Below are 27,339 nucleotides of genomic sequence, written 5' to 3' on the forward strand. Positions count from 1 at the left end.
ATAGAGGAAAAAGAAAGGGGTATCAGTCAGTGACTGTAGATTAAAACCGTGTAAGGATCTGAGAAGTAATTCTTCTAGGAAGAAAAAAAAATAGCATAAGAAAGTTGAAATAAACATCCCTGAAGAGAGAAGTTATAAAGGACTCTATCACCTTCCATCAGGGATAGGAATCTAACATGGAGATATTTTTTCCTTTATTACTCTATGCAAGAGATAAAAAATGAAGGAGGCCAGTCAGAGGCAAGGCACAAAGAACGAATTTAGAATAAAAAACTATACTTTCACCTTTGAACACTATACCTTTGCTTTAACTAGTTATGTAACTCTGGACAATTTACGGCTTAATGCCTGTTTTCCAAATATTCCCCAACACGTGAAGAAACTGAACTCAAATTCTAGGGTCCTTCTTGATCTAAAACTTTTGTGTGTGTTTGTTTTTGGTATTGAGGATTGAATCCAGAGACATTCTGCCTCCAAGTTCTATCCCCACCCTGATTTTATTTCTTATTTAGAAACAGGGTGTCACTAAATTACAGACGGCTTCGCTAAATTGCTGGGGCTGTCCTCAAACCTGCAATCCCCCTGTCTCAGCCTCCCAAATACTGGGATTATAGGTGTGTGGTAACACGCCGGCTAGCTAAAACTTTTTAGACTTTCATTCTTTATCAAAGTTTTAAAAAAATCCCAACACATAATCGAAGACTATGCAGCCATGGATAAAAATTTCTATTTAGGATTATAACAATGTATCAAGGAGGTGCTACTCACACCACCACTGTCTGTAAGGAGCTCACCAGAGTCAAGCACTGCACACCTATGCAGGAAAAGCCCTTTTCTTGGTCATGCAGAGAGAGGACACTACCCAACACTGTGGACAACTTATGTTTTTACTTGTGCTTCTCTAAAAATTTATTGAATATAAGCCAATCAGATCAGAAGATCTCTAGTATTTCCATGAATATAAAATTCCAACAATGCCTTGAGATACTTTTGTTCATTAAAAAAAGTCAGCTTCACTATTAGTACTTTAGTGAAAACTTCCCCAAAGAGAGTCTTTCTAAAAAAGCCCCGGGCTGGCACTGCAGCAAGTGCCTCTAGTCCCAGCTACTCAGAATGCTGCGGCAGGAAGATCTCTTGAGCCCAGGAGTTCAGGATCAGCCTGGGCAACATAGCAACACCTGACCTCTTACAAAAATATTTAAATTAAAAAAGAAAAACCCACTATTACCAACCAGGGACACAGAAGGAAAAGGGAAGAACCAGACTGGAAAGCCTCTCCCAACACCACCACCACCAGCAAAAAAACTTACAAAGAAACAAAGAGACAATTGTTAAAGAGGAAACAGAAATGTGCACTAATTTCTTAAGGAGGTCTACTTATCACAAAAAAGCCAATGTAAAACAATGAAGTACACGTTTTAAACCACAAAACTGGCAAAGATGATTAAAATCCACAACACATCCAATACTTGCAAGAATCACAAAAGCAGCATGCTCACTTTTCTTTGCAGTTCTGGGGATTGAGTCCAAGGGCATTCTATCACTGAGCGACATTCTCAGCCCTTTTTACATTTTATTGTTGTATTTATTTTGTTGTAGTTGTTTTGTTTCCTTTTGAGACAGGGTCTCACTAAGTTGCCCAGACTGGCCTTGAACTTTGCTACTTCTGCCTCAGTCTCTGAGCACTGGGATTACAGGTATGTGCCGCCGCCACCGCCACCGTGACCTGCATGAAGCGCTTAGTAAGTGTTCGTTTCCTTTTGCTACTAATTGCGAGCCTAGATATACTCAACTAACGTAATCAGTAATCCGTATTAGAGGTACATAGTTTCCAAGTTTTTAATGAATATGAAAAATATAAAAACAAGTTGCATGCAATATTTTATTATATACCTACAATAAAATAATATGTAGGCATAATAAAATATTACGCAGCTTTCAAAGACTATGACAAAAAATAAAACACAAGATACAAAATAACTTGGATTTTTTTTCTTTATTTTATCAGTATTTCCCAATTTTTTCCACAATGGGCATATACCCTATTGGGCATTGATTCAAAGATCAATACTTATGGCTCATTTTTACTACCCATAAAGTAGCTTAAAGGAAATCATACATATAACAAACATTCTAAGTGACAAGGTACTGTGGCAGTTTGACAACAGATTTTCTTCCTCAGTAGTATATAAAATAATAGTATGTTTAATAATCAATGAAATATAGTATAACCAGAATACTAATTTAATAGTTGGGAGCCAGGCTCAGTGGCACATGATTATAATCCCAGCTACTCAGAGGCTTAAGCAAAGTAACAAGTTTGAGGCCAGCCTGGGCAACTTAGAAAGACAGACTCTCTCTCCTCTCTCTCTCCTCCTTCTCCTTCTCCCTTCCTCCCTTCCTCCCTCCCTCTCCCTCTCCCTCTCCCTCTCTCTCTCTTTCTCAGAATAAAATTGAAAGGGCTTGGGATGTAGCAGCTTCCACCCCTAGTACTGGGAAGGAAAAAAGAAATCCCTCTTGGCCAGGCTGTAACAGAGCAGTCACTCTGCCTGTGCAAAGCTGGCTGTCACATCTGGTGCAATGACCAGGCCACTGTGATCACGTCCAGGTTTCAATCAACAGCCACTTTAAAGGCCACTGTGGGAAGAGTAAGAGCCCTGGATTTGATCTGAAAGCCTTCCACTAAAGTCTGCTTTTGAGGTTCCGAAAAAGATAGCATCGAACATGCAGAAGGGATGACTACCGCTGCCACAAAGTCCTGGGGAAAAATGAGGAAAAACAAAGACGACGGCATTAGCATCGAGCTCTTAAGAGCAGGAAAGAAAATGCAGCGTGCCGGAAAAGCGCTGTTGCCTAGTAGGTGGCAGAAAATTTTACTTAGTAAGTAAATGACTTATTAGGCTCTGAACATAATTTTTAAAAAATACCTTAGCCGGGCGTGGTGGGGCACGCTTGTAATCCCAGCATTCGTGAGGTTGAGACCAGAGGATCGCAGTTCGCGGACAGCCTCAGCTACTTAGTGAGGCCCTCTGCAACTTAGTGAGACCCGGTTTCAAAATAAAGAACAAAAAATAGGGCAGGGGGTGTAGCTTGGAGGTCGAATGCCCCTGGGTTCCAACCCCAGACCCACCAAAAAAAAAAAAAAAGTGGTGGTGCACACTCGTAATCCCAGCATTCAGAAGGCAGAGACTTGGAGGATTGCGGTTCTCCGACAGCCTTAGCTACTTAGTGAAGAGGCCCTTTGCAACTCAGAGAGACCCTGTTTCAAAATAAAGAATAAAAAATAGGGCTGGGGGTGTAGTTCAGGGGTAGAATGAAGAAATAAAAAAAGACAGACAGAAAGAAAGAAAAGACTAAAAAATAGGACTAGGGATGTAGCTTGGAAGTACACTGCCCCAGGGTTTCATCCCCAGTACTGCAGAAAAAATAAATAAATAAAAATAAAAACAAATAAATAAATAAAACAAAACAAAAAACACCTTAACCAACTAATTACTTTCATTTGTATTTTATTTTATGAAAAAGAGTAAGGTGGGTAAAAGCAACTTTCTCTAAAGTAGAAGAAAAGATTAAGAAAAAATCCTACGCGGTGAAGTATTATAGGAGTTTAACTGACAGCAGTTTTTTTTCCCCTTAGTAATCCATATAATAATGATGTGTTTTGTAATGAATAAAATATGGTGTCACATTTATAATTAGAATAAAGTTCTATACATAAACTGTGTCCCCTCTAAATTCATATGCTAATGTCCTAACCCTTAGTATACTGTGCTTAGAGATAGGGCTTTGGGGAAATAATTAGGTTAGATGAGGTCAGGTCCGATAATTAGGTTATATAAGAATGGAGCCCTTGTGATAAGATTAGCAGCCTTACAAGAAAAAACATCAGAGAGCTTTTTGCCCTGTCTCTCTCCACCACGTGAAGGCTGCCCTCTGCAAGGCAGGAAGAATCTCACCAAAACCTGCCCATCCTGGCACCTGATCTCATTCTTCTAGCCTCCAGAACCATAAGAAAATTAATTTATGTTGTTTTAGCCATCCAGTCTAGGGCATTTTGCTATGGCAGCCCAAGCAGATTAAGACAAGGAAATGTACTATCAAAACTTAAGATGGTTTTTATACCTGTTATATCCAGGCATGATGGCACATGCTTGTAATCCCAGTACTTGGGAGGCCGAGACAGGAGAATTACAAGTTTGCTGCCAACCCCAGCAATTTACTGTGGCCCTCTGCAATTTAGTGAAACCCTGTTTCCAAATAAAAGATAAAATACGGCTGGGGTTGTGTCTCAGAAGTAGAATGCCCCTGAGTTCAATCCCAGTACCACAAAATAAAATAAAATAAAATAAAATAAAATAAAATAAAATAAATAAATAAATAAACCATGTTATTTGGGAAGAAGTTTTCTTTACAAAGTAAAAGGCTTTGTGGGATATGTATACACTGGAATTTTACTCAGCCATTAAAAAAAATACAATTGTGATATTTTCAGGGAAATGGATGGATCTTGAGGACATTATGCTAAGTGAGATTAGTCAGTCACAAAAAGTAAGGAATTGGATGCTTTCCCTAATATGTGAAAGCTACGGTGAAAGGCATCATAGGAGTAGCTCCAGGTGAAAAAGAAGATCCTATGGAGGAGCAAATACGACAACCTAACTGTGGGGATGGGAGGTGGGGAGAGGGAAACACTTTAAAGCGCATGATGTACTTATTCATATCGAAGTCAACCACTAAGCCAAGCATGGGAGGAGGGAGGGGGAGAGAGGGAGGGAGGTGGGGACTGGGTGGAGGCTGGCTGGGTGATGTGTGCATTTATGCCTACACAAGTCTTTTACCACATTATGATGTATAAATACAATGCATGAATAAAATTTTTTTAATTTAAAAAAAGAAAAGGCTTTAAAGTTGTCTAGAAAATCTGCTTCTGGGAGAGAGGGTGAGGGACAAGTCCTCACAAAAATATGTGAAGATAAGTTGCTCAATTTGGCAAAATGAAACTGAAACACAATTATCAGGAAGACGGCAGGGTGCAGGTGGGCCTCTCATCCCTAACCTGGAGTTGGCATCCAGAACCGTGGCCCCTGCTATCTGCCAGTTCCATGATTTATGAAAGCTCCAGGTAAGGGCCTGAACCATTATAGCCACCAGTGTGCGTGTCCCACCTCAGAGACACCATCCACGAGTGCTTTGTGCCCCGGGACAGTCATCGTGTAGCAAGTCTAACAGTTTGAGAGCTTTCTAACTCCCTTAAAAATGAGCCATGATTTTGAGAGTGGAGGATTAAAACCAGCCTTGAGGATCTTGGTCACTAAAACATAGGACAAGAACTCAGGTCGATACTGATACTCACGTGGCAGATGTGTTAGAACTAGCTGGTTATCAAGAGGAGGAAGGGTGTGAGAAAGAGCAGAGAGACACAGATCCTACCTGCTACTCCATGATTTCAGATGGGAAGGAGGGTTTCCCAATGTGACGCTCTATGCTAGGCCCAGCCCTACCCAAATATAGGGTCATTACCCCCGTTGCATCCTCATCAACTATACCAAAGCCTCCTCAGACTTATGAAAAATAAGTTTAGATCCTCCACAAAATAGAACTTAATGTACTTCAAAACCTACCCCTTGGGAACAATATTTGCCAACAAATGATATAAAATCAAATTTTTTACATTGTTATGGAATAGAAATAACACCTTGGAATTCCTCTTCTATAAAGTACAAATAGATCACATAGAAATTCAAATATAGAGTTTTTATGCTAACTAAACTAGATATAGATGAAACTCTTTGAAAACAACGTCTATACAAAGACTTTTTTGTAGATAAAGCAAGCATGTTTAAGTGAAAAAATTGTGAAATGAAATTAGATTTAATAAAAAAGATTCTAAACTTTTAATTTATTTCCCTATTACAAATTAAGCTTCCTATGGTATTTATACATATGCATATGAAAGGGGTTTTAGTAAAAAAATGTTGAGAGTTTTGCTATATCCTTATGATGATTCAAACGGGGTTAGGTCTTGCTGGAGGGTTGTTTTGTTTTGTTATACTAGGGATTGAATCCAGGAGAATTCTATCTCTGAGCTACACCCCTGGCCCTATTTTATTTTTTAGTTTTTGAAACTCCCTAAGTTGCCGAGGGCCTTGCAAGTTGCTGGGGCTGGTGTTGAACTTAAAGATCCTCTGTCTCAGCCTCCCCAAACTGGAATGACAGGTATGCTACCATGCCCAGCTCACTGCTAGAGGTTTTAAGGGCTGTAAGAAGGGAAAGTCCAGGTGACTAACTCTTCTCTTTCTCTGGCTCAAGCACCTTCTACATATAAGTCCCTCAAGTAAACAGGAAGTGCATCATAAAACCAGTGTGCTCCATCATGTAAACGTGCCTGACACAGGAGAAAGTCTCAGTATTTGCTTCCTTCCTTCTCTTTCATCCTTTCCATTTCCTTGAAGACATACGGGAAAGCTATAAAAAGTATGGGGGATAGGGGTCTTCCAAATAGAAAGATAATATAAAACATTAATGAAGGATGTGTTGGGTTAAAATTTTATAAGCTAGCTGGGTGTGGTGGCGCACGCTTGTAATACCCGCGCTTGGGAGGCGGAGACAGGAGGATCGCGCAGGTTCAAAGCCAGCCACGCTGGCGTAAGAGACCCTGTTTCAAAAATATAAAATAGGTCTGGGAGTGTAGCCTGGAGGTACACTTCCAGGAACTCCAGTACCACAAAAAAAATTTTTTTATAAGCTATATTTAGAAATTTAGTCTCAGGGAAGGGGATGTGCTCAGTGGCATAGCACTTATTTTGCTTGTACAATGTCCTGGGTTCAATTCTCAGCACAAGAAAAAAAAAAAAGAAAGAAAAAAAACTTTCAAAATTTGCAACTCTTGAAGTCCCTTTAGCAAAGGGAAAAGCCTTTCAGGTTAATTCCAAAAAAAAAAAGGGATAAAATCCAAGTGCTTGTTTGAGGCTAAAAGTCTTTTTAAAAGATTTTCAAAGTATAAACCACCATATAGCAAATGTTGCAAATGACTCAGTGTCTCCCCTGCTTTATCATGGAGGAAAGGATGGGAGAAGTTCTTTCAGCACTCAAAGCAGATGGCAGAATCAGCATTTGGGAATAGGAAGTCATGGCAAAAAGCATCTAGAAGATTACTCTGCCTGAGATTAATCCTGCCTTCTCTTCAACAGAGAAGGAAGAAGATGTTTTAAAAGAGTTTCTTTTGTTCTTTAAGGTACCACACAGTTTTCTCAAGAAAGAAAAGATGTATTAAATATCTCGCGGAAGCCAAAGGTCAAGCTAAAATTTTGCAGAAAGGTTCTTTTACTGAACATTAACAACATACATGCAAAGTAGTTTTGTGATGTTAAGAAATTTATGCAAGCCAGGCATAGTTGTGCACATCTCGAATCCCAGTACTTGTGAGGCAGAGACAGGAGGATTTCAGGTTCAAGACCAGCCTCAGCAACTTAGCAAGATCTTGCTTCAAAATTTAAAGGTGTGGAGGGGCTACTGAGGTGTATCTCTGAGGTAGAATGCCCTTGGAGGAAAGGAAAGGTTTTTCCAGGGCTAGCGGATATGTCAGTGAGTATTTGCCTATCATGTACCAAGCTCCGAGTTTGATTTCCACTATAGGATAGGATAGGATAGGAAAGGAAAGAAATCTGTACAAGTTCAATTGAACTGGGAAGTAGTTAAACTGAGGGTTGGATCTGTGTCTTCTAATTCCAAAGTCTATGCTTTTTCTTTGCATGAGGGACAAAGAGAAAACCCAATGAAGAAGCCGATCAAACCCAAAGGAACAAAAATAGCATTCCTGTTTCTAGTGAAAAACCAGCCTAGTTCGAGTCTATGCTTAAATCATGCCCTAATATTTTATAGAATTTGCTTAAATGTTCCAGTAAAGAGAAATGCATTACCTTTAGAATGAATAATGTATGCTTGTTTTGTTGCTTGGGCAACATTTTTGGAGTCTGTTAACAAGAAGATACCAAACATCCATAGCTCAGCAAGATAGTCACTCCACTAAATTCCTAAATAATAGTCCACAACCACAGAAAATGGGCAATGAAATACAGAATAATCAAAAGCAGCCTCACAGTTTCTGGATAAAACAAAGCATCGTTTGTATTGAGGCATTTTTAGAAGGTACCACTGAGAGCCAGACTGCAGCCTGGAACAGCTTAAAATACCAAGTTTAACAATCACATCAATGGCTTTTAAACTTTAGAGGCAAACAGCTTCCTTTTACTTCAAATTCAAAGTGAAAAATTAGATGCAAAGCTAACAGATTAATTCAGTGCACACACAGGCTTAAAGACTATCCAATGCCTTAATTAGCACCATTACAAGTGTATTTAGTGAACCACCTGGGTTTTAATGATGGCAAGGTGAAGGCCAAATGTTTTTAATAAATTGCTTCAAACTAAGCCCCCCTGTTTAAAAATAACATAAACAATTAAGCAGAAAGAAAAAGACTAATACATAGTTATTATTTTGGCACAATAAAAACTGTTCCTTGGTGTGCATTTTAATTGAGATGGTACCCAAATCAAAAGTTCATCTATCTTTGTTCTTCTGCCTCATCTTGGACCTACTTCCACATCTGAACTAGGAGCATTATTACACAGGCCCAACCATATGTATCCAAGACTATGAAGAGAGCAGGACAGAGAGAGGGAGAAGGACCAGCTCGCTTTAGAGAAGGCAAGAGATCTGCCTGCCTAATACTTCCATAGGGCTGCCAAACTCTCCAGGGTTTAAAGAAAAAACAAATGTCACCAGGCGTGGTGGCGCACGCTTGTAATCCCCGCGCTTGGGAGGCGGAGACAGGAGGATCGCGCAGGTTCGAAGCCAGCCGCGCGCGCTGGCTTAGGAGACCCTGTTTCCAAATAAAAATGTAAAAATAGGTCTGGGAGTGTAGCCTGGAGATAGAAGGGCTTCCAGGAACCCCAGTACCACCAAAAAAAAAAAAAAATGTCATCCACCATGAGCTATAATTACATCATAGGCATTAGATAAAACTATGCATCATTTTGTGATGATGAGGGCAAAGCATCAAAGAATTAGCCGGGCCACTCATTTGCCATATCATACTAGATAACTGTGCTTTGTCATGTTTTGAAGGGACCTGTCCAATGTCTTTGACAAAAGAATTCTCCATGATGCACATGATGAGGAGAGGAAAAATCTACCCTGCGCTATAGAAGCTAAGAAATCCATATGCACAGCCTTCCCGTCTCCTGCAGCGAGTGTATGTAAACCAGGCTCAGCCATTTCTAAGCACCTGCCCCAAGTTTTCAAAGTTTCCTGGATAGTTTGTAAGCATTTTCTTTTCCAGATGAATTTTTCAATCTATCTTTTGTTGTGATAGGGGGAAAAAAGCAGGATATTTAAGGAATTAAAAATACTCTGCTCAATACTATAATATCTTTATATATCTGTCCAAACTGATCAGATGTCCATCACTAAGAGTGAATCCTAATGCAAACTACCGTTTTGGGGCGATCGTAAGGTGTTAGAGTTTCATCAACTGTGATAAATGCACCACTCTGGTGGGGTGCTTGATAATGGGGGAGGCCATGCATGCATGGGGGCAAGTCTCCATGCCTTCCAATCAATTTTTCCATGTTCCTAAAACTGTTTTTTTTTTTAAAAAGAGTTCTTTAATTAAAGTCATTTTACTATCGCAATACATACACACCCATGTTTATAGCAGCACAACTCACAATAGCCAAGTTATGGAACCAGCATAGGTATCTGAATGGATCCGGAAAATGTGATATGTGTATGTATATATATTCATTTTCTTTGTCCATGTGTACATACACATACACATACATACACGTAAGCTTTACTCAGCCAGAAAATAAGAATATTATGTCATTTGTAGGGAAATGAGAACACGATGCTAAGTGAGATAAGCCAGAATCAGAAAGTCAAGGGTCATATGTTTTCTTTCATACATGAAGCTTGAGAGAAAAAAGGGAGGGCAAAGGGTGGGTCTCATGGAAATAAAAAGGGAGACCAGTTATGGAAAAGAAAGGGACCAGGGAGGGGGAAAGGGGAGTAACTCGGGAATGAAATCGACCAAACTATGTTACATGCACATACAAACATGTAACAAGGAATTCCATTATTATGTATAATTACAATGCACTAATTAAAACATTTTAAAAGTCTTTGAAGCCGAGCGTGGTGGCGCACGCTTGTAATCCCCGCGCTTGGGAGACAGAGACAGGAGGATCGCGCAGCTGCGCACGCTGGCTTAGGAGACCCTGTTTCCAAATTTAAAAAATGTAAAAATAGGTCTGGGAGTGTAGCCTGGAGGTAGAAGGGTTTCCAGGAACCCCAGTACCACAAAAAAAAAAAAAAAAAAGTCTTTGAAAACAAAAAGGTGGGGGTAAAGGCCAAGGGTAGGGCATTTGCCTCACATATGTGAGGGCCTGCATCCAATTCTCAGCACCACAAACAACAATGATAAAAGCAGAATTTCATCAGGGATTAAATGGACTAAGATAATTCTGGAAGAATTAGCTGGTTTAAAATAATGAATCTGCCTACTCAGAGATATGGTATTCTTCCCAATTATTCAGATGTTCCTTTAATGCCTTCAATAAAGTCTTATTGTCTGCTTCAAGAGAAAGTTCACACGTTTCTTCTTAAAGTTTTTGTTATTTTAAAACAGGATTTTTTTTTCTACTTGTTTTCCGGACACTGCTACTGTCCAGTGAAAGACGCTGGCTTCCCACGTTCCTCATGGATCCACTATAAAGTCCTGTTAGGTCCAGATACTTCCAATTTTAGAGTTCAGTATTTTAACTTTTAAATTATGGAAGAGTTTAATAAAAGTAACATGAAAGTTTCCTGAAAGAAAAGGTCACCATGTGGTAGAAGGTTATAGACTTCTCTGGAGGTCTTCAGATAAACTGTGCCTCACGTGTTTGTTTTCCATCAAGGTCCTAGCATAAGAAGACACACAGAAAAAAAAAAAAAAAGATACTCTCATCTGGTCCTTCCCCCACCAGGGTTATTTATTTTTAGTACCAAGGTTAAGAGAAATATAGGGTTAATTTTGAACAGTAAGAATAAGGTGAACTTTATTTTTCATGCTTTCCCTCCAAAAATTTTTAAGTTTTTAACTTGTGTTCTCTATCATGTCCTAGAGCCTCCAGAAAACACTTTTGCCCAGTTATATGTACTTCCTAAGTAAAAAGCATAATCACAAAACAGAACTTTGCTATTTAAAAATTGACTCACGCCGGGCGTGGTGGCACACGCTTGTAATCCCCGCGCTTGGGAGGCTGAGACAGGAGGATCGCGCAGGTTCGAAGCCAGCCTCAGCTACTGAGTGAGGCTCTCAGCAACTTAGCGAGACCCTGTTTCCAAATAAAGTATAAAACAGGTCTGAAAGTATAGCCCGGAGGTAGAAAGCCTCTGGGTTCCACCCCCAGTACCACACACACACACACACACACATAAATAAATAAATAAATAAATAAATAAATAAATAAATAAATATTAAAATTCACTCACAATGACTTTCAATAGTTTAAATATTTGAATATTATATTGTAAACATTCTTATAAAATATAGCTTGACTTTCAACATTCACCAAAATCTTTCTAATAATTTAAATACAAGTGACATTCTTCCAAGGATGGAGTTGAGAGAGAAACTTTTTGATGTTTCTGAATAATATTTGGTTTCTTTTTAAGAACACTAAATTTAACTCAGATACTAGTTTCCAAATCCTCAAAATAAGCTCAACATAAAAGTAGTGAGATTGTTGGTAAAAAACTATAAAGGATATGAAAAGTTAAACTTTATTTTTTAGAATTATGTACTAAATTTCTATGAGTGTTCAATACACATAAGTATTTTCTTTTGTCTTTGCAAGAAAGATTGGTTTTAATTGGAAACAGTAGAGCAAAATTTTTCCATATTGAAGGAGAAATTATTACCCGAGTTTCAGAGCAGTCTCAGTAGATTAGCCAGCTTTAATTTATTAAGAAACTTAGCTCTTACTTATATAATGAGAGTTGGCACAGAATTCAACATATGAATGGTCAAGTTCCAAGTATTTTCCCCATCATCTTGTGACAAAACTTCATCCTCATTTAAAATCCGGTCTGCTTTGTTCCCAAACTAGCACAACCGGGTTCTAGCTAAGAACCAGTAGGCATGCATCATATAGACGCCTTATGAGAAAGTCAGCTTTCTCAAGTCAGTTTATGTTAGTGAAAAAAGCCATATTGTGGGAATTATTACAAAGACAAGGACTGAGAATAAGCAGTAGCTGCTCTGAAAGACCAAAGGGAGATGCAAAACCCCGGTCACGTGCTCTACAACTGGAGAAGTTTCAAAGTCAAACTGTGTTCACCGTCTGGCCCGTCTGCAGAGCATGGATGCCGAAGGTCATTAATACTGTCATTTCTGAGCTTGGCAATGGCCAAAGAGGATGGTAGGTCTGTTTTGAAAGACTCTGTTACTGTACGGGGAGTTCTGGCTTGGAGACCCTGGCCCTGAGTAAAAAAAAAAAAAAAAAAAACAAAAAAAAACAAAAAAAAAAACACCCACTGGTGGTTGGCAGCTCCAGCCTAACAGACAGCTTAGGGGCTAACTTTATGCTGAAAATTACAAAGGCTTCTAAAGAAACAAATAACTAAGTTCTAGAATTGGTGTCAGATGAATCCCCCCCACCTCACCCCCCAGAAAAAAGAAAGAAATTTAACAGCTTTCAGAGAACTAATGAGAAAGACATTTTGGCTTTGACCCAGAAAGGATGAATGTACCCCTGGACAGAAATGATGTGAACTAAAAATTCTCCATAGTAACAATTCTAATTAATTGTTCAAAGTTAGGAGTTGCTTTTCTAAGGTTATGAGCTAACTATGGTCTCCTGTTTATGTCATTAAAATCTGTTTTCTTCTATTCTTTGTATCTGCTTACCCAGGCATTAAATTAGAAGCTTATAATGGAATCTTAGCAGCAACTTTATAATAAAGGCTATACTTTCAAGGTGAGTCTGCCATTTTGTAGACTTGGTTTAGGGATAATTAGTAATAAACAACATTTTGTGTAGGTTCCACATTAACCAAAAACATTTATCTCTTTTAAAAGTATAGAAACACGGATATTAATAATGTTCTCACAAGGAATTATAAGATTATTTTTGAGGTACTGAAATTGAATCCAGGGGTACTATATTTTTAAGATACATACCCAGCCCTATTTTATTTTGAAACAGGATCTCCCCAGGTTATCACACATTGCTACCCTAGAACCTATGATCATCCTCCTGTCTCAGCCTCCCAAGTACTGGGTACAGGCATGTGATACTATGCTTACAAGATCTTTGAACTGAAGAGTTAATCATAATTTGGTGGTGTTTCAGTAAGAAGTGCACTTATTTATACCTTAATAGAAATTAAAACTGAAATGTTACCCAATGTACAGTAACAGAAAAAATGAGCTATTCTCCAACAATACTGGGTTAACATGAGTATATGTAGTGAAATGCAACATTTCATGGTAGTCAATTTCTACTAATAAATTTTTATTGTGCATTATAAATAGAAAACCCAGTTTCTCCAGCCAGAGAAACAAGAGTAGCACTGAGGTTACCAGAATAACCTCAGAAGACATTACTGCATGGCATGTAATGCTATTCACCAGAACACTACAGCCAGGAATGAAACCCAAGCCAAATTAAGCAGCTCTCCTCATAATGAAAACTAGCAGTCTGGCATTAAGTGGGACTACACCTGTTAGAAGTAAAATTTGATATTCAAAACGATGTGAACCAGTAAGCCAACAGTTGGTCACACATATAAAAAATGCAACTTCCTGTGGACAAGGGAAAAGCTTTCTAGAAACCAAATTCCTGAACACACCTGCTCTCCTTCATTGCCTTTAACGTTGACTGCCTCTGGAGCTGAACGATCTGTAAGAATTATGAACCTGTAAAGTGTTCTGGGGGAAGGCTTTGGTTCATAACCTAAACTCAATTTTCAGTTACTTTTCATAAGAAAGCTTAGAATTATATCAAGTTTCTCCTAGCCTCCAGGATGGGGTTTATTCTAACTCTCCTTGACCCATCCCTGAAGCAGTTCCTCTACCAGTCTGGAGCCCGGGGATCTTGCTGCCACGCCGCCAGCACGCTTGCTCAGCTCCTCCTGTCCACCTACCCGCTTCCTTCTTGCTTCCCTTTCCTCCCTCTCGGCTCTTCTTCAGCACAGCCTTTAACATTTTCAACACTCTTTTGTCTCTGAAGAGAAAAGGAAAGGAGAGGAATTAAAGGTTGGAGGAGTTGGAATACAACTCACAAATTGACATAAGCCGGTACTTGTATTCAAATGAACAGATCACTTAAGATAATGTAAAAGGACCTTGAGATTGGCGTCAATTGCCTATGAATAAACTATGGTGGGAAACTGAATGCTTAATACATTAAGAATGCTTTATTTTTATTTTTCTGTGTATTTTTAATTGTGTGTGTGTGTGCGTGCGTGTGTGTGTGTGTGTGTGTGTGTGTGTGTGTGTGTGTGTTTGTACTGGGGGTTGAACCAGCAACATTCTGCCTCTGAGCTACATTCCCAGCCCTGTTTTATCTTTTTTTTTTTTTTTTTTTTTTTGAAACAAGGTCTCACTAAGTTGTTGACAGCCTCACTAAGTTTCTGGGTTTCTGGGGCTGTCCACCAACCTGTGATACTCCTGTCTCAGCTTCCCAAGGACTAGGGTTACAAGTGTGTACCACCATGCCTGGCTATAAGGAATATTTTATAACTTTTAGTGAAGTGATCAGAAGTTCACTGTCATGTCGTACAAGTTACAGAAAACACAGCAGTGCATTCTCAGCATTCCACATCTAATTAAGGCTATGAGGCTTAACTTGGGTACATCACTGTAAGATATTTGGTATAGTAATAAAGAGTCTCCCAACTCTACTTCACCCAAAGAAGAAAATATTAAGACATGAAATAAAAAAAGATAACAGTTCACAGGGAAACCACATAATCTAAGGCAATGTTTTGCAGGTACTACTAATTAAATAACCTCAAAGGAAACATGTAGGAAGGTTATCGAATGGAACCTACCTCATAAGCATTTGCAAAATAAATCCAGCGGGAAGACATTTTAACCCTGATGCCAGGTGATTTGATTAGACACACTCTTGTGTGTTTTTAATATATATAGTTATGACTCCAGGGTGGGGAGAGGAGGTGAGTAGAATGAACCTGCAGCATTACGGCCAAATCTCTTACAAGGATAAGCTGTATTTTCAAGCTGGGTTGTACTGAGCTTGTAAAAACAACACAATGGCCTAGACCTAAGACGAAACAGGAAACCATCTCTACAGCAAGAGGCAGACAATAAGACTATTATTTCATCATAAAGCTAGTGTCCTCCCCCCACTAACTCAGATGACGGCTGGACAACCCCAAACACTAACAAATCCTAGCAGGTCATGTTACCACATAGCAGCTTTGCTGATGCACTGAGGGAGGCAAGCAGGTTGCTCTTGAACAGACAGGAAGAAAGGAACGAGGGGAGGGGCAGGGAGAAACTCCTAGGAGAAGAGGGCTCCTAATCCTGCCTACCTAACATGAATGCTTCAGATGGCCTGGGTCTAACGCCCCCCCCCCATCACCTCTCAATTCCTAGAGTAAAGCAGAGGTTGGAAGGGGGCATTGACAAGAGTAAGAAGCCCAAGTGCTGCCATTCACAGATAGCTTACCCTGAGCATGCATGGTGACCTTTGTTATCATCTAGTCTGGGCCTGTATTTATTTTTCCAAGCTCTTTGTTCTACTGATGAAGAAACAGAGACCCTGGGTGGCTGGCTTGCCCAGGGGTCACTCAGCTAATTAACAGCAGGGCCAGAATCCAATTCTGCAGAGTCCCAGCAAGGGCTTGCCTTTCTCTGCTCAGCTGGCTGGCTGGCTGGCTGGCCTCTCCTCCCAGATCAATGAGCTGCTTTGGGCAAACAAACAAACAAAACCAGGGATATTAGGGAGATAATATCGTGGGCAGAATTTGGAGAAAGCCAGAGCGGTTATTAGGGGTAAAAGATCGTATAAACAAGTCTTTACACACAAAAGGAGCATGGCTCATAGCCTAATTCTGAGTCTAAAATGTTACTTGAAGGGGCTCTAGTGAAAAGACAGTTTTACCTAAAGGGCAAACACTGAATTTGGAAGAGGGCACAGTCTGCTTCCATATGGAGACCTGGGGCAACACACATTTCTCCAAAAGAAGCAATGCAAACAGTGTGATAGAAGAAAGGGCAGGTATAAGTAGATATATAGATATCTAATAGGCATGAATTCTTCAAATCCATCAGTAGACCTTCAGGGTTTATAATTTAGCAAAGACTATACATTTAAAAATAAAAAATATGAACAGGGCATGGTGGCACATACCTGTAATCCAGTACTCGGGAGGCTGAGACAGAAGGATCAAAGGTTTGAGGACAGCTTCAGTAACATAGTGAAACCCTATTTCAAATTATAAGCAAAAAAGGGGCTGTGGGGGGCATGTGGCTCAAAGGTGAGGGGCATGTAACTCAATCCCCAGTACCACAAGAATAGAAATGAAGGGAGGGAGGCAGGCAGGGAGAGAGTGAGGGAAAAAGAGAGCCTTGCCATGAACACTTGTCCAAGGCTCCTTGCGCACGCTCTGGTGACTCTTCCAAGCCCTGTGTTTACCTGGATCTCTGACCAGCTCGGCCCCATCATGCCCATGAAAGCCACTCTGATTAATCACCTGGTCAGCACCCATTAGCAGCAGACATACCACGCCGTTCAGAACACATGTGCCTGAGGGCAAGGACTAGGTGACACAGACTCGGCATCTCACCCAGGCAGCTTGTCTGCCCATTTGGAGAATCTCAGCTGTTTCCAGAATAGTCACATCTTCCACATCTGTGGTCTTGAGGCAAGTGAAAGAGGCTATCAAATATCTTCTGTAAATATTTCTTCCCGTTCCTGCTTTTCTCCACAAATAGCAACTCGAGGGGGAAAGCTTACCTTTTATTCTAAAAGCTTTTCAAACACTGGGTGGAGAAACTGATATCATACCTGAGTGCAAAAGCAAGGGCCCTATCACTGCAACCCATAAGTGCACACACGCGCGCACATACACACACACGTGAATAGTCACTGGAGAGGAAAAGAATGATCTTTCCCAGCAGGTTAAATTCTGAAATTAACTTTATTCAAAGTTACTTGGAAGTCCCAATCATCTGTAGCTTAAAATTCCTAACTGGAACTGAATATTCATCAACAGACCTAAAGTGCCTATCTGAAGATAAATAGGAAGAATAGTTATAGTGGGCTAGAGGGTCCAACACTGCATATTACAGAGATTGCCTGGCATGCTTGACAATGTCTGTGAACTAATAAAGATACTCCCCCTACCCAGAAAGCTCTGAAAATGGAGGTGCTGTGCCGTCGAAGCCGGGTGCTATTACACCAACTATTTCTCCTTGCTTTGATCCTGTAATTGGGGTCCTTTCTTAGCTTGCCAAAAAGAAAAGAGAGCGTGTAGTCCAGTCAACACAACTGTCTGGCTTGTTGACAGATATGATTTGGAGAGTAAATTAATAAACTAGTGTTTTGGCTTCAAATGAGAGCTCTCCTGAGCTTTGTTAAAAGGAGTCACTTTGCCAAGTCCCACCCACTTGAGAGAAAGCTGAGTTTCTGATCCCAGGTGGAGAACCAAAAGGCAGAGGGTGGTAAATTCTTCAGCAGCAATGCCACCAGAAAGCAGCCAGCGGGGGCTCCCTGATTTCAGCCTCCACCCCACTGCACACTTCCTTTCCGAGAGCAACTTCTACCATCATTTATCCCCTGAAAGGGCCCATTGTCACGAACAAGAAGCAAATAGAAATGATGTCAACCTGCCTTCCAGACACAGTAATCCAGACTCAAGTGATTAAAGCCCAATGCACTCAACAGAAAAGGCCAGAAGCTATCAAGTTGCTACTAGGGAACCATGCATGTGGAGAGGAGGGACAAGTGTTACAGGATAAAACATTAGAAATGGTGCCCTTTTAGCCGGGTGTGATGGCGCACGTTTGTAATCCCAGTCCTTGGGGGGCTGAGACAGGGTCTCAGGTTTGTGGCCAGCCTCAACAACTTCGGCCCTCTGCCACGAAGTAAGACCCTGTTTCGAAATAAAATATAAATAACAGGGCTGGGGGTGCAGTTCAGAGGTAGAATGCTCCCTGGATTCAATCTCCAGTACCGCCAAAAAGAATAATAAAAAGCCAAAATAATGTTGTCCTTTTATACAGTAAGTATTTTGCTACAGACCAAAGGCACAGGTATAACTGGCCAAACAGAATCTCTCAATTTCTGCCCCATAAAACCTTAGCCAATAGAACAAATATATGGTAGGAATTCAAATGTTTAAAAAAGAGGTTATCTGTAACTTTAAATAACTTTCTTTTTGGATTGGGTATGTGGCTCACTGATAGAGAGCCTTCCAGGCATGCTCAAAGCCCTGGATACCATCCCCAAGACCACAAATAAATACATATATTATATGCTTTTTGTGTGTGTGGGTGTGTGTGGGTGTGGTACTGGGGATGGAACCCAGGGGTATTCTACCTCCGAGCTACACCCCCAGCCATACTTTTTATTTTTTAAAAAGCTACATTATATGCTTTTGAGAACGTGAATTGTGGGGAGTATTGTCCTTTGCCTATCCATTGCAAGGTTCATAGCTGACATCTCTGTAAAATAGATCAAGCCAGGTGTGGTGGCGCACGCTTGTAATCCCAGCATTGGGGAGGCTGAGACAGGAGGATCACGGTTTGCAGACAGCCTCAGCTACTTACTGAGGCCCTCTGCAACTCCGTGAGACCCTGTTTCAAAATAAAGAAGAATAAAAAAAAAAGATCAAGAGAAAAGCATAACAAGTTTATTTGACCTAAGTTTTATGTGACATAGGAGCCTCCAGAATTGAAGACTCAAAGATCAAAAAGAAAACTATATTTTTATGCTTATGCTTGAAGGATGAATGTGTAGAAATATAATTGGATGAAAAGGGGGTATAACCTAATGATAACAAGCTGGGGAGAACTTAGATGTAATTGGTTAAAGCCCAACACATGGCATAGAAACTGCAAAAGCTATCAAACTGCTACTAAAGACCCACACAAGTGGTAAGGAAATACTTCTGGATAGTCTTAGGGAAGTACATAGGCCTGTTGTGCAGATTCTTCCTGGCCTCCTAGAGTGGGGCAGGACCCTCTGGAATGAGGGTCTTAGGACCAGCTTTCAGGTTCTCTATGATGATGCTCTAGGGGAGAAAGGCAGGAGGAAGTCAGCACGAATTCCTTGCTTCTTCTGCAGGTCTCAACTAGCAAAGCCCTGTGTTTTAGGGCACCATATATAATTCCCAGCAGAAAGAAAGACAAATCTCTAGATTACTACAACTGAAATTAAGAGAAATCAATTTCACATTGACTATGATGTTTACTTAAAAGAAAATAGAAGTCAGGTATGGTGGCACATCCCTGTAATCCCAGTACGTGGGAGGCTGAGGCAAGAAGACCTCAGGTTTGAGGTCAGCAGGTGGTAACTTAACATGACCCTGTTCAAAGCAAGAAAGGCTGGGGGTGTGGCTCAGAAACAGAATTCCCCTCAGTTCAATATCCAGTAACCAGCCCCCTTTTACCCACCCACTCAAGAAAAAAGAAAAAAGAAAAACCAGGTAGGTACCACATGCCTGAAATCCCAGCTACCGAGGAGGCTGAGGCAGGATACCTAAAGGGTGGAGGTGGGGAAGAGAAAAGAAAAGGAGGAGGAGGAGAGAGAAAAGGCAAAGGCAAATACAGACCATTACTCCTACAAGGCCAATTATATGACACTGTCCCTAGAAAGCAAATGACCTAAAGTCCCCTACATTCACATTATTTCCTTCTATCATTCATCATCCGAGTTTTCCAGATTCTTCCCTTTAAAATCTCCAGAGACTGGGTACAGTGGCACGTATATGTATTTCCAGTGACTTGGGAGGCTGAGATGGGAGAGTGGCAAGTTCGAGATCAGTCTGGGCAACTCAGAAAGACCAGGGGTCAAAATTTAAAGGGGCGAGGGGCTGGGGATACAGCCCGTGGTGGAGTGCCCCTGGGTTCAATCCCCAGTAGTGCAGAAACAAAACAAAGCCTCCAGAAGTTAAATAGACCATGGAACTCTTACGGGCACTTCTCCTTTAGCACATCCAGTCTTTGGGATCACATCTCTAGGTTTTGTGTAAGAATTCTGTACAGTATGTAACTACATTAGTCTCTAAAATATGACTAAAATCATGCTGGGTAAAACGCTGAAATTTCAAAACCAAGGTAGTCTATCTCAGTTTGCAATCCCAATGACAATATCCTAACTTGGCTGAAACCATAGAATAGCACTAGCATTAAAACTTTCCTCTTCTAGAGTGTCATATTGCCTGTTTACATGATTCCAAGTCCAAGCTCAAAGCCAAGGGCATAAACTATGTCTATTCTTTAATAGATAAAACAAAGCCGGGCTTGATAGCACATGCTTGTAATGCCAGTACTTAGGAGGATTGCAGGTTTAGAGCCAGCCTCCACAATGTAGCGAGGTTCTCAGAAAACTAGTGAGACCCTGTTTCCAAATAAGGAAATAAAATCAGGCTGGGGGCATATCTTGGAAGTAGAATGCCTCTAGGTTCAATCCTCAGTAACAACAACAACAAAAAAAGATAAAAACAGAAGCCAGAACACACACACACACACACACACACACACACACACACACACACACACACCTGTATTCACCTGTATTCAGTATTTGTTGACAGACTTAACTGGGCTCTTATGAACACATAAGAATTATTTCTTCCCAAATCGAGCAATTAACCAACATTTATAGCAGTTTATAATGGGCAGAAAGCATTCCGATATATTCTCCTTCTGAAGGAATGGAAAAATAAAAACTCAGTTAAATCCAGAGTGACATCAGGCAATGAATATAAAGAAGGAAAATGCTGAATATCATAATATCCCTCTGTGTCTACACCTGAAACAATCTTAGAATCTCAGGCCAGTTATTCCAAATACCTACCTCTGATTGTATGTACTCCAATTTAAGAACTGTCTCTCATCAAACCATCCATTGGGCCTTAGAGAAAAACCCTGAGGATGCTTCCTTTCTTTTGTCAGGATAAATAATTTCAGAATAGTAAAATGTACAAGTGAAACACTGGAAACTGTGGCGCGCATAAGTATTAAGAAACTTTTTTAGTTAGATGTGGTGGCACACACCTATAATCCCAGTACTTAGGAGGCTGAGAGAGGTAGATCAGTAGGTTTGAGGCTAGCCTCAGTAATTTAGTGAGACCCTGTTTCAAAAAAAAAAAAACAAAAATAGGGCTGGGACTGTAGCTCAGAGGCAAAACACCTCTGGGTTCAATTTCTAGTGCCCACCCAAATTACATCAGAGGAGGAGGAGATGTCAAAAACATCCTCAATGCTAGAAGCTCCAGAATAATTCTGAGTTATCTAAGTAATAACCTGCATGGGTGCTTTAGGACTTTTCTTTGTATTATCAACATTCTTTGTTTAACAAAAGAAAAGAAATGGTTGGTGGCAATAGGTCTGCAGTAGCCCAAAAGACAAATAATATAGAATAGAGCAAATAAGAGAAAACAAAGCAGAACAGAGACCATAAAAGGAAATACGGAAGCCAGATGCGGTGGTGCACACTTGTAATCCCAGTATTTGGGAGGCTGAGACAGGAGGATCTGGGTTCGTCAACAGCTTCAGCTACTTAGTGTGGCCCTTTGCAACTCAGTCAGATCCTATTTCAAAATAAAGAATAAAAAATAGGGCTGGGGGTATGGCTTGGAAGTAGAATGCCCCTGTGTTCCATCCCCAGTACCGCAAAAATATGAAAATAAAAACAAAAACAAAAGTAAATACAGAGGCCGGAGGTCGGCTAGAGGCGGCCATGGCTGTTGGCTGGGAATCCATGGGAAATCCTGCATGGCAGAAGAGCCCTGAAAGCAAGAGTGCTTCTCCAACTCAGAGATCCCAGGAGACTGGAGAAAACCAACCACTGATGAGTTCTTGAAATTCCCGAATCTTTCTCACATTCCTCCCCTCCGCCTAAAAGAAAAAGTCTAGGAATCAACAGAACTGTTCCCAGCAATGTGACTGGGACCAAGTAAAGGGGTGTCTCTAGGAATCAGAGGCTTCATCCAGAGAGGAGTTAAAACAACCAGAAAGCAATTGTGATGAGTCAAGACCTGGCTTCTAGTTTCTCTTCTTGTGCATAGCTGGAAAATATAGTACCAGTCAACTTTATTCTTTACAATACAAAGGCCCAATCTCTCAATTTTCTTTATTTCAGCCCATTTTTACAAATTGAACCTCCAATTCTTCTTTCCATTCTTTACAGTTAGGTTTGTCTTAGGCAAAAGTCTCCAGATTTAAGTCATTAAAAGCATGGTAAACACCAATAAAAGTATTTTTTTAAGCATGGTCATTTTACAGTCATAAATAATGTGAATCCTTAAGAGTTTCAGGCATGAAATTGAACTCAAATGCTTAAGAGAACACAACTAAGTGAAAATTCACCAGAGAGAAGCATTGCCGGTTCAAAGCCAGTGTGTGGTAACTTAGCAAGATTCTGTTTCAAAATAAAATATAAAATAGGGCTAGAGGTGTAGCTCAGAGGTAGAACACCCCTGAGTTCGATCCCCAGTGTCTGTCCTGCCTATCTGCCTCTGCCTGCCTGCCTGCCTGTCACACACACACACACACACACACACACACACACACACACACACACACACTGGTAACTATGATAAGAATCACTTCTTAATCTATATTTTAAATATTCTGCAGTAAGATACATAAGCTGTTTCAGAAAAAGTTTCTTTAAAAAATTGGACTCTCTAAAGCCAGTATTTCAAGTTGCAAAGAAAATCAGTATACCCAAGTTTGTATAAAGAGGTTTCTATTTTTAAAGCCACTTGGCACAAAAGAAATTTCACTTGTAGATGAAAATAAGCTATTTCTTTCTGCATACAAAAGTCATTTTTCATATACCTATGACGGGAATTGTTCAGTCCAACTTTTACTGAATGCAAGATCTTAAAATTATTTTGAAGGGCGTGGTGGCACAATCCTGTAATCCTGTACTTGGAAGCCTATGATAGGAGGATTGCAGGTGCCAAGACAGCCGCAGCAACACGGGGAGTCTCTCTCAGTAACACAGCAAGAGACCCTGTTTCAAAACAAAAAATAAAAAAGGCTGGGGGTGTAGCTTGGAGGTCGAATGCCCCTGGGTTTAATCCCCAGTACCAATATATATGCATAACCTCAGTCTTTGCTTATCTGCTTAGAAAGCATCCAAAAAGAAAACTCAAAGGGAGAACAGAGGAGGTTCATTTAGAGAAGTAAAGGCACCATAGGAAAAAGGCCTAAAGAGGAGAAAGGTCATGCTCCAGGAGAAAAGCATCTGGAATGGGCCATTCCCAGGAATGGGAAGTCGGCCTGGGGCAATGGGGTTACATTCTAGAGACAGGGTCTGAAGGTCCATTTCCATATAGAAAGCGGCATGGAGTATTCTACCTGTTGGCCTTTAGACTCTCCTGGACACCTTCTTTGTCCGTATCACATTTGGAGTGACTGACTGCCCTATGCACATAGCACCTTAGTGATCCTGCATTGTTTCTCTGCCCCCTTCCAACAGGGGAGGAGGTCAAAGTGAATCTGCGCAGGTCCAGTCCATCCAGTTAACCTAGTCCGTCCCTGCTGACACCCTCTGTTAATGTCTAGCTAGCTACCTAACACAACTTTTTAGCACTACCTCCTCCATAAACCCTTCCTGGGTCACAGTGGGTCAAAAGATATCTGTTGACTAATTCTACATTCCACCTTATGCTGACGTATGATTATCAATCAAAATTATGGTGAACATGTTGAACTCTTCAAATCCCCCATGGCACTTAGCAACATACCTTCTATACAACAAATGCCTTTAAATAAATGAGCAGCAAGATTGCTATGGAAATCAAAATCAAGGGCAACTCTCTCCCATGAGAGGTTCTGACTAACCATCTAGGAATTCCTCTGGTACCAAGTACTAATTCCCAAGTTTATGATCAAAATTACCTAGTTAAACATGAATAATAGCACATTTTACACAGCAGGATCTGTTCTTTCAGGCCTTCAGAAACACTGGCTGCAGGAAGGCTTGATTTTGATATTTCAAGTATACACACAGAAGGGATAGGGTAATGACAGAAAAGCCCAAATCTGACATTAGTACCTTCTCTCTCAAACCAGGGTGGACTCGGGTGGGGAAATAACAGAGGGTAGGTAGCATTCCTGGCAATAACTGTTAAGCTTACAAGGCCAGTGGCTGCTGTGCAAGGGTGGAGCCCCTGTCCTTCAGGAGCCCCTGCTCACCCACAGGCTGCCTCCCATCCCCTCTCCTGGACGCCTCCCAACCAAGTTGTACCTTCCTACCCTAGCACAAGAACATTCCTAATTAGAAGACAAAGGAACTGCAATATTATCATGATGACTCACGTGGTATACCTACTACAGAAAGCAAAGGAATTTAACAAGCTCACTTCAAAACCCACCTTAGGATCACCTTTTCATAGAAGTTCTGAGCTTTGTTTAATCAGTTACACACAACCTGCTTCCTCTACCAGGCTGGGAGCCACTGGACGCTCAGACCCTGCCCTGGCCCACTCTCCACAATATGGCTTCCATTTTAACATTATTGGATGGTTGTGGAGGAAGGTAATTTCAATCCATCTATAAATCTCAAAAGGAATGGATATACCTCAAAAAAAGCCCGTCTTTCTTTAATGAATTTCAGTTTAAAATCCTCATTTAAAGCACAAATGCCTGCCAGGCATGATGGCACATGCCTGTAACTCCTAGTACTTGGAAGGCTGAGACAGAAAGATCACAGGTTCCAGGCCAGCCTCCGCTATTTAGTGAAGCTCTCAGAAACATGCCCTAGTTTGCTGGTGCCAGCAAGTAGCAGACATGGAGTTACAACCTGCTTTTCCAACTGAATAATGAGCATTGAGCTGGTGCTGGAACCCAGAAAAGTTCACCTTAGCTTTGGCAAATCTCTCTGACCATCCATCCTTTCTCTCTTCCCCAAGGCAAGTCATGGAAACCAGAAATTCTCCTTCCCAAGGTGGGTCAGAGAAATTAGACACCATCTCCCCTAAACGAAGTCATAAAACCTAGAAAACATTACCCTAGCTTTTCCCTGCTGTGCTATGGAGGAGCTGGCCATAAAGAAATTCTCTGACCTATACTGTCTGATACACAAGATTCTCATTCCAGGGAAGTCCTGCTCCATAGCTGGAAGGAAATAGTCCATGAAGTATCTGAAGAGACAGGCCTTGCTGGGTCCCCTCACCTAATTATCACTGGATCCTAGCCTTCTGCCCCCTTGCAGTTGTGCAGCAATACAGTCTTCAAACCCAAGCCTAAAAATGAACAGCTATCCCTGGACCTCTGAGCCACTTCTGAAGGCCCTCATGCCATGTAAATCATTAATTAAAATGTGTTGAGCTCACCTCGTTAGCCTGCCTTCCATTACCAGAGTCTCAGCTGTGCCCTCGTGATGGCTGAGAAGCTATCTCACCATTCCCGCCCTGGCACTAGCAACTGTGGCTTCTTCATTCTATACCTATTCCTTCATACCTGCACCGCCAAGCAACGAGGGACAAAGTCAAGAACCAGATAGAGGAGGAAAAGGGCAATGTGGACGAATGAGCAGGAAGCTAAAAACACTCCCGCCTCCGTTCCTCTTTAACAAAATAAGGTGAGAGAGGGTTCCAAACAGCCCTGCAGAGGAGAGGAAGGCGCAAGCACCGCCAGGGAGCTGATCGCCCAGCCAGCAGCAGGCCAGCTGACAGACAGATGTTGAAACTGCAGTTGCCCCCTTGACGCTCAGCAACAAGAGCAGCCATCCAGAGGACGGAGGACTAACCACAGCACAGAGTGCTCAGAGGGGCACCAAGGCTGGAAGGAAGGCAGCGAGACCCTGGGCCACAGACAGCCAGATAAACAATGGTGTTTCCAGGACCTCCAAGAACAAATGAAGTTAAAGAGACTTTTAACTGAATTTTAAATTTGGGGTGTGGAACAATTCCAGATAATGGTAAATAAAGCCCATAAGACTGATGAAGGAGGAGCTGGACTTGAACCTGGATCTGACTCAAAAGCTCAGGTGCTGAGCGGCTACTTCCAAAACCCCCAGTGAATTCAGGGGCAGAGAAACAAAAAGTGCCCAGGACAGCAGAGGTGAAGAAATGGCAGCTCAACACAGGAGTGAGAGCAGAGCGGTCATGGTCCAGCCTGGGGCATCATTCACTCAGGGTCCTAGGGGCCACAAGCCCTAAAGTCCTGAAGAACTCTCTGTGTGTGAATATAAACCACAATGTTGAATGTGGTCTCCTCCTCTCTCCCTAAGCTCCGTGGAGGATGTTCCAGGACCACAGGAGGCCTGGAGGGAGATTCAGGTTCCCAGCCTCACTACGGCCCTTGGCATCTGTGAGGACATCTTCTCTTCTTGTACCATACACTAGGGCTCCAAATCTCCAACGTGAACTAACCACCCTTGTGATGTGACAATCAACTCCCTGAGCCGAGTGGGAGGCTTCCGTAAACACTGTGATTCGGGGCAAGTCATTTTGCCATCCAGTGGACTCACCTCATGGGTACACTGCTCCCCCTCCTGCTGGATTGGATCATTTCAGGTCTCTTCCTCTAGCAGGTGCCACCACTTTGAGGGGGAAACTTGATTTCTTGCACACAAGAACTCTGCAATCACAGCGGCTGATAAACCATCAGCGCAGAAAAAGAATCCCTGGAGACTGCTATGGTATGAGTGATAAGCTTTTAGTATGAAAGGAGCAGAGACCTAGAAGACATTTTTCAAAAAGTGCTAAAAGGCACTCAATCAATCAGTGCCAGCAAATGAAGTCTGGTATTGTAAATCTAGAGAAATTAAATTTTTTAAAATTGCACTGCATCTGGCCTCAAAGTGAAAAAGGTCAGACAACTTCAAAGATGCCCCATGAAAAGCAGCTATTCATTATGGGAAAGTCTCTTGCTTATGTAGCTGACAGATGAATCTTTCACTTAATGCCTCAGAATAAAAGACATCAAAATCCCTCTTGCACTTCCGTGAGTGGCTTGCAACCTCCCCAGACCTAATTTCATTAGGATGGAAGTTCCTAATGCACATGGGGTTTTCTTCAGCCCCCCCCCCCCCGCCAGGTGACTATCATGTGCATCCAGCAACATGTAGCATGTATATCAGA

General features: G+C 41.3%; 1 protein-coding gene across 4 annotated transcripts in view; it reads right to left on the reverse strand.

The window, feature by feature from the left end:
* Positions 1–27,339, reverse strand: part of TANC1 (tetratricopeptide repeat, ankyrin repeat and coiled-coil containing 1) — a gene marked incomplete at both ends in the record, with an annotated part of 266,865 nt that overhangs the window by 151,066 nt on the left and 88,460 nt on the right. For 3 of the 4 annotated variants that reach the window (XM_080688762.1, XM_080688763.1, XM_080688765.1), the window contains one exon: positions 14,191–14,251. In XM_080688762.1, the coding sequence (XP_080544888.1) occupies positions 14,191–14,251 (61 nt within the window). Of the gene's footprint in view, positions 1–14,190; positions 14,269–27,339 lie in introns of those variants that run through there. The other variant, XM_080688764.1, reaches the window with a different exon arrangement.

Source organism: Muscardinus avellanarius (genome assembly GCF_963383645.1).
Source record: "Muscardinus avellanarius genome assembly, chromosome: 2".
In the NCBI taxonomy this organism is placed as follows: Eukaryota; Metazoa; Chordata; class Mammalia; order Rodentia; family Gliridae; genus Muscardinus; species Muscardinus avellanarius.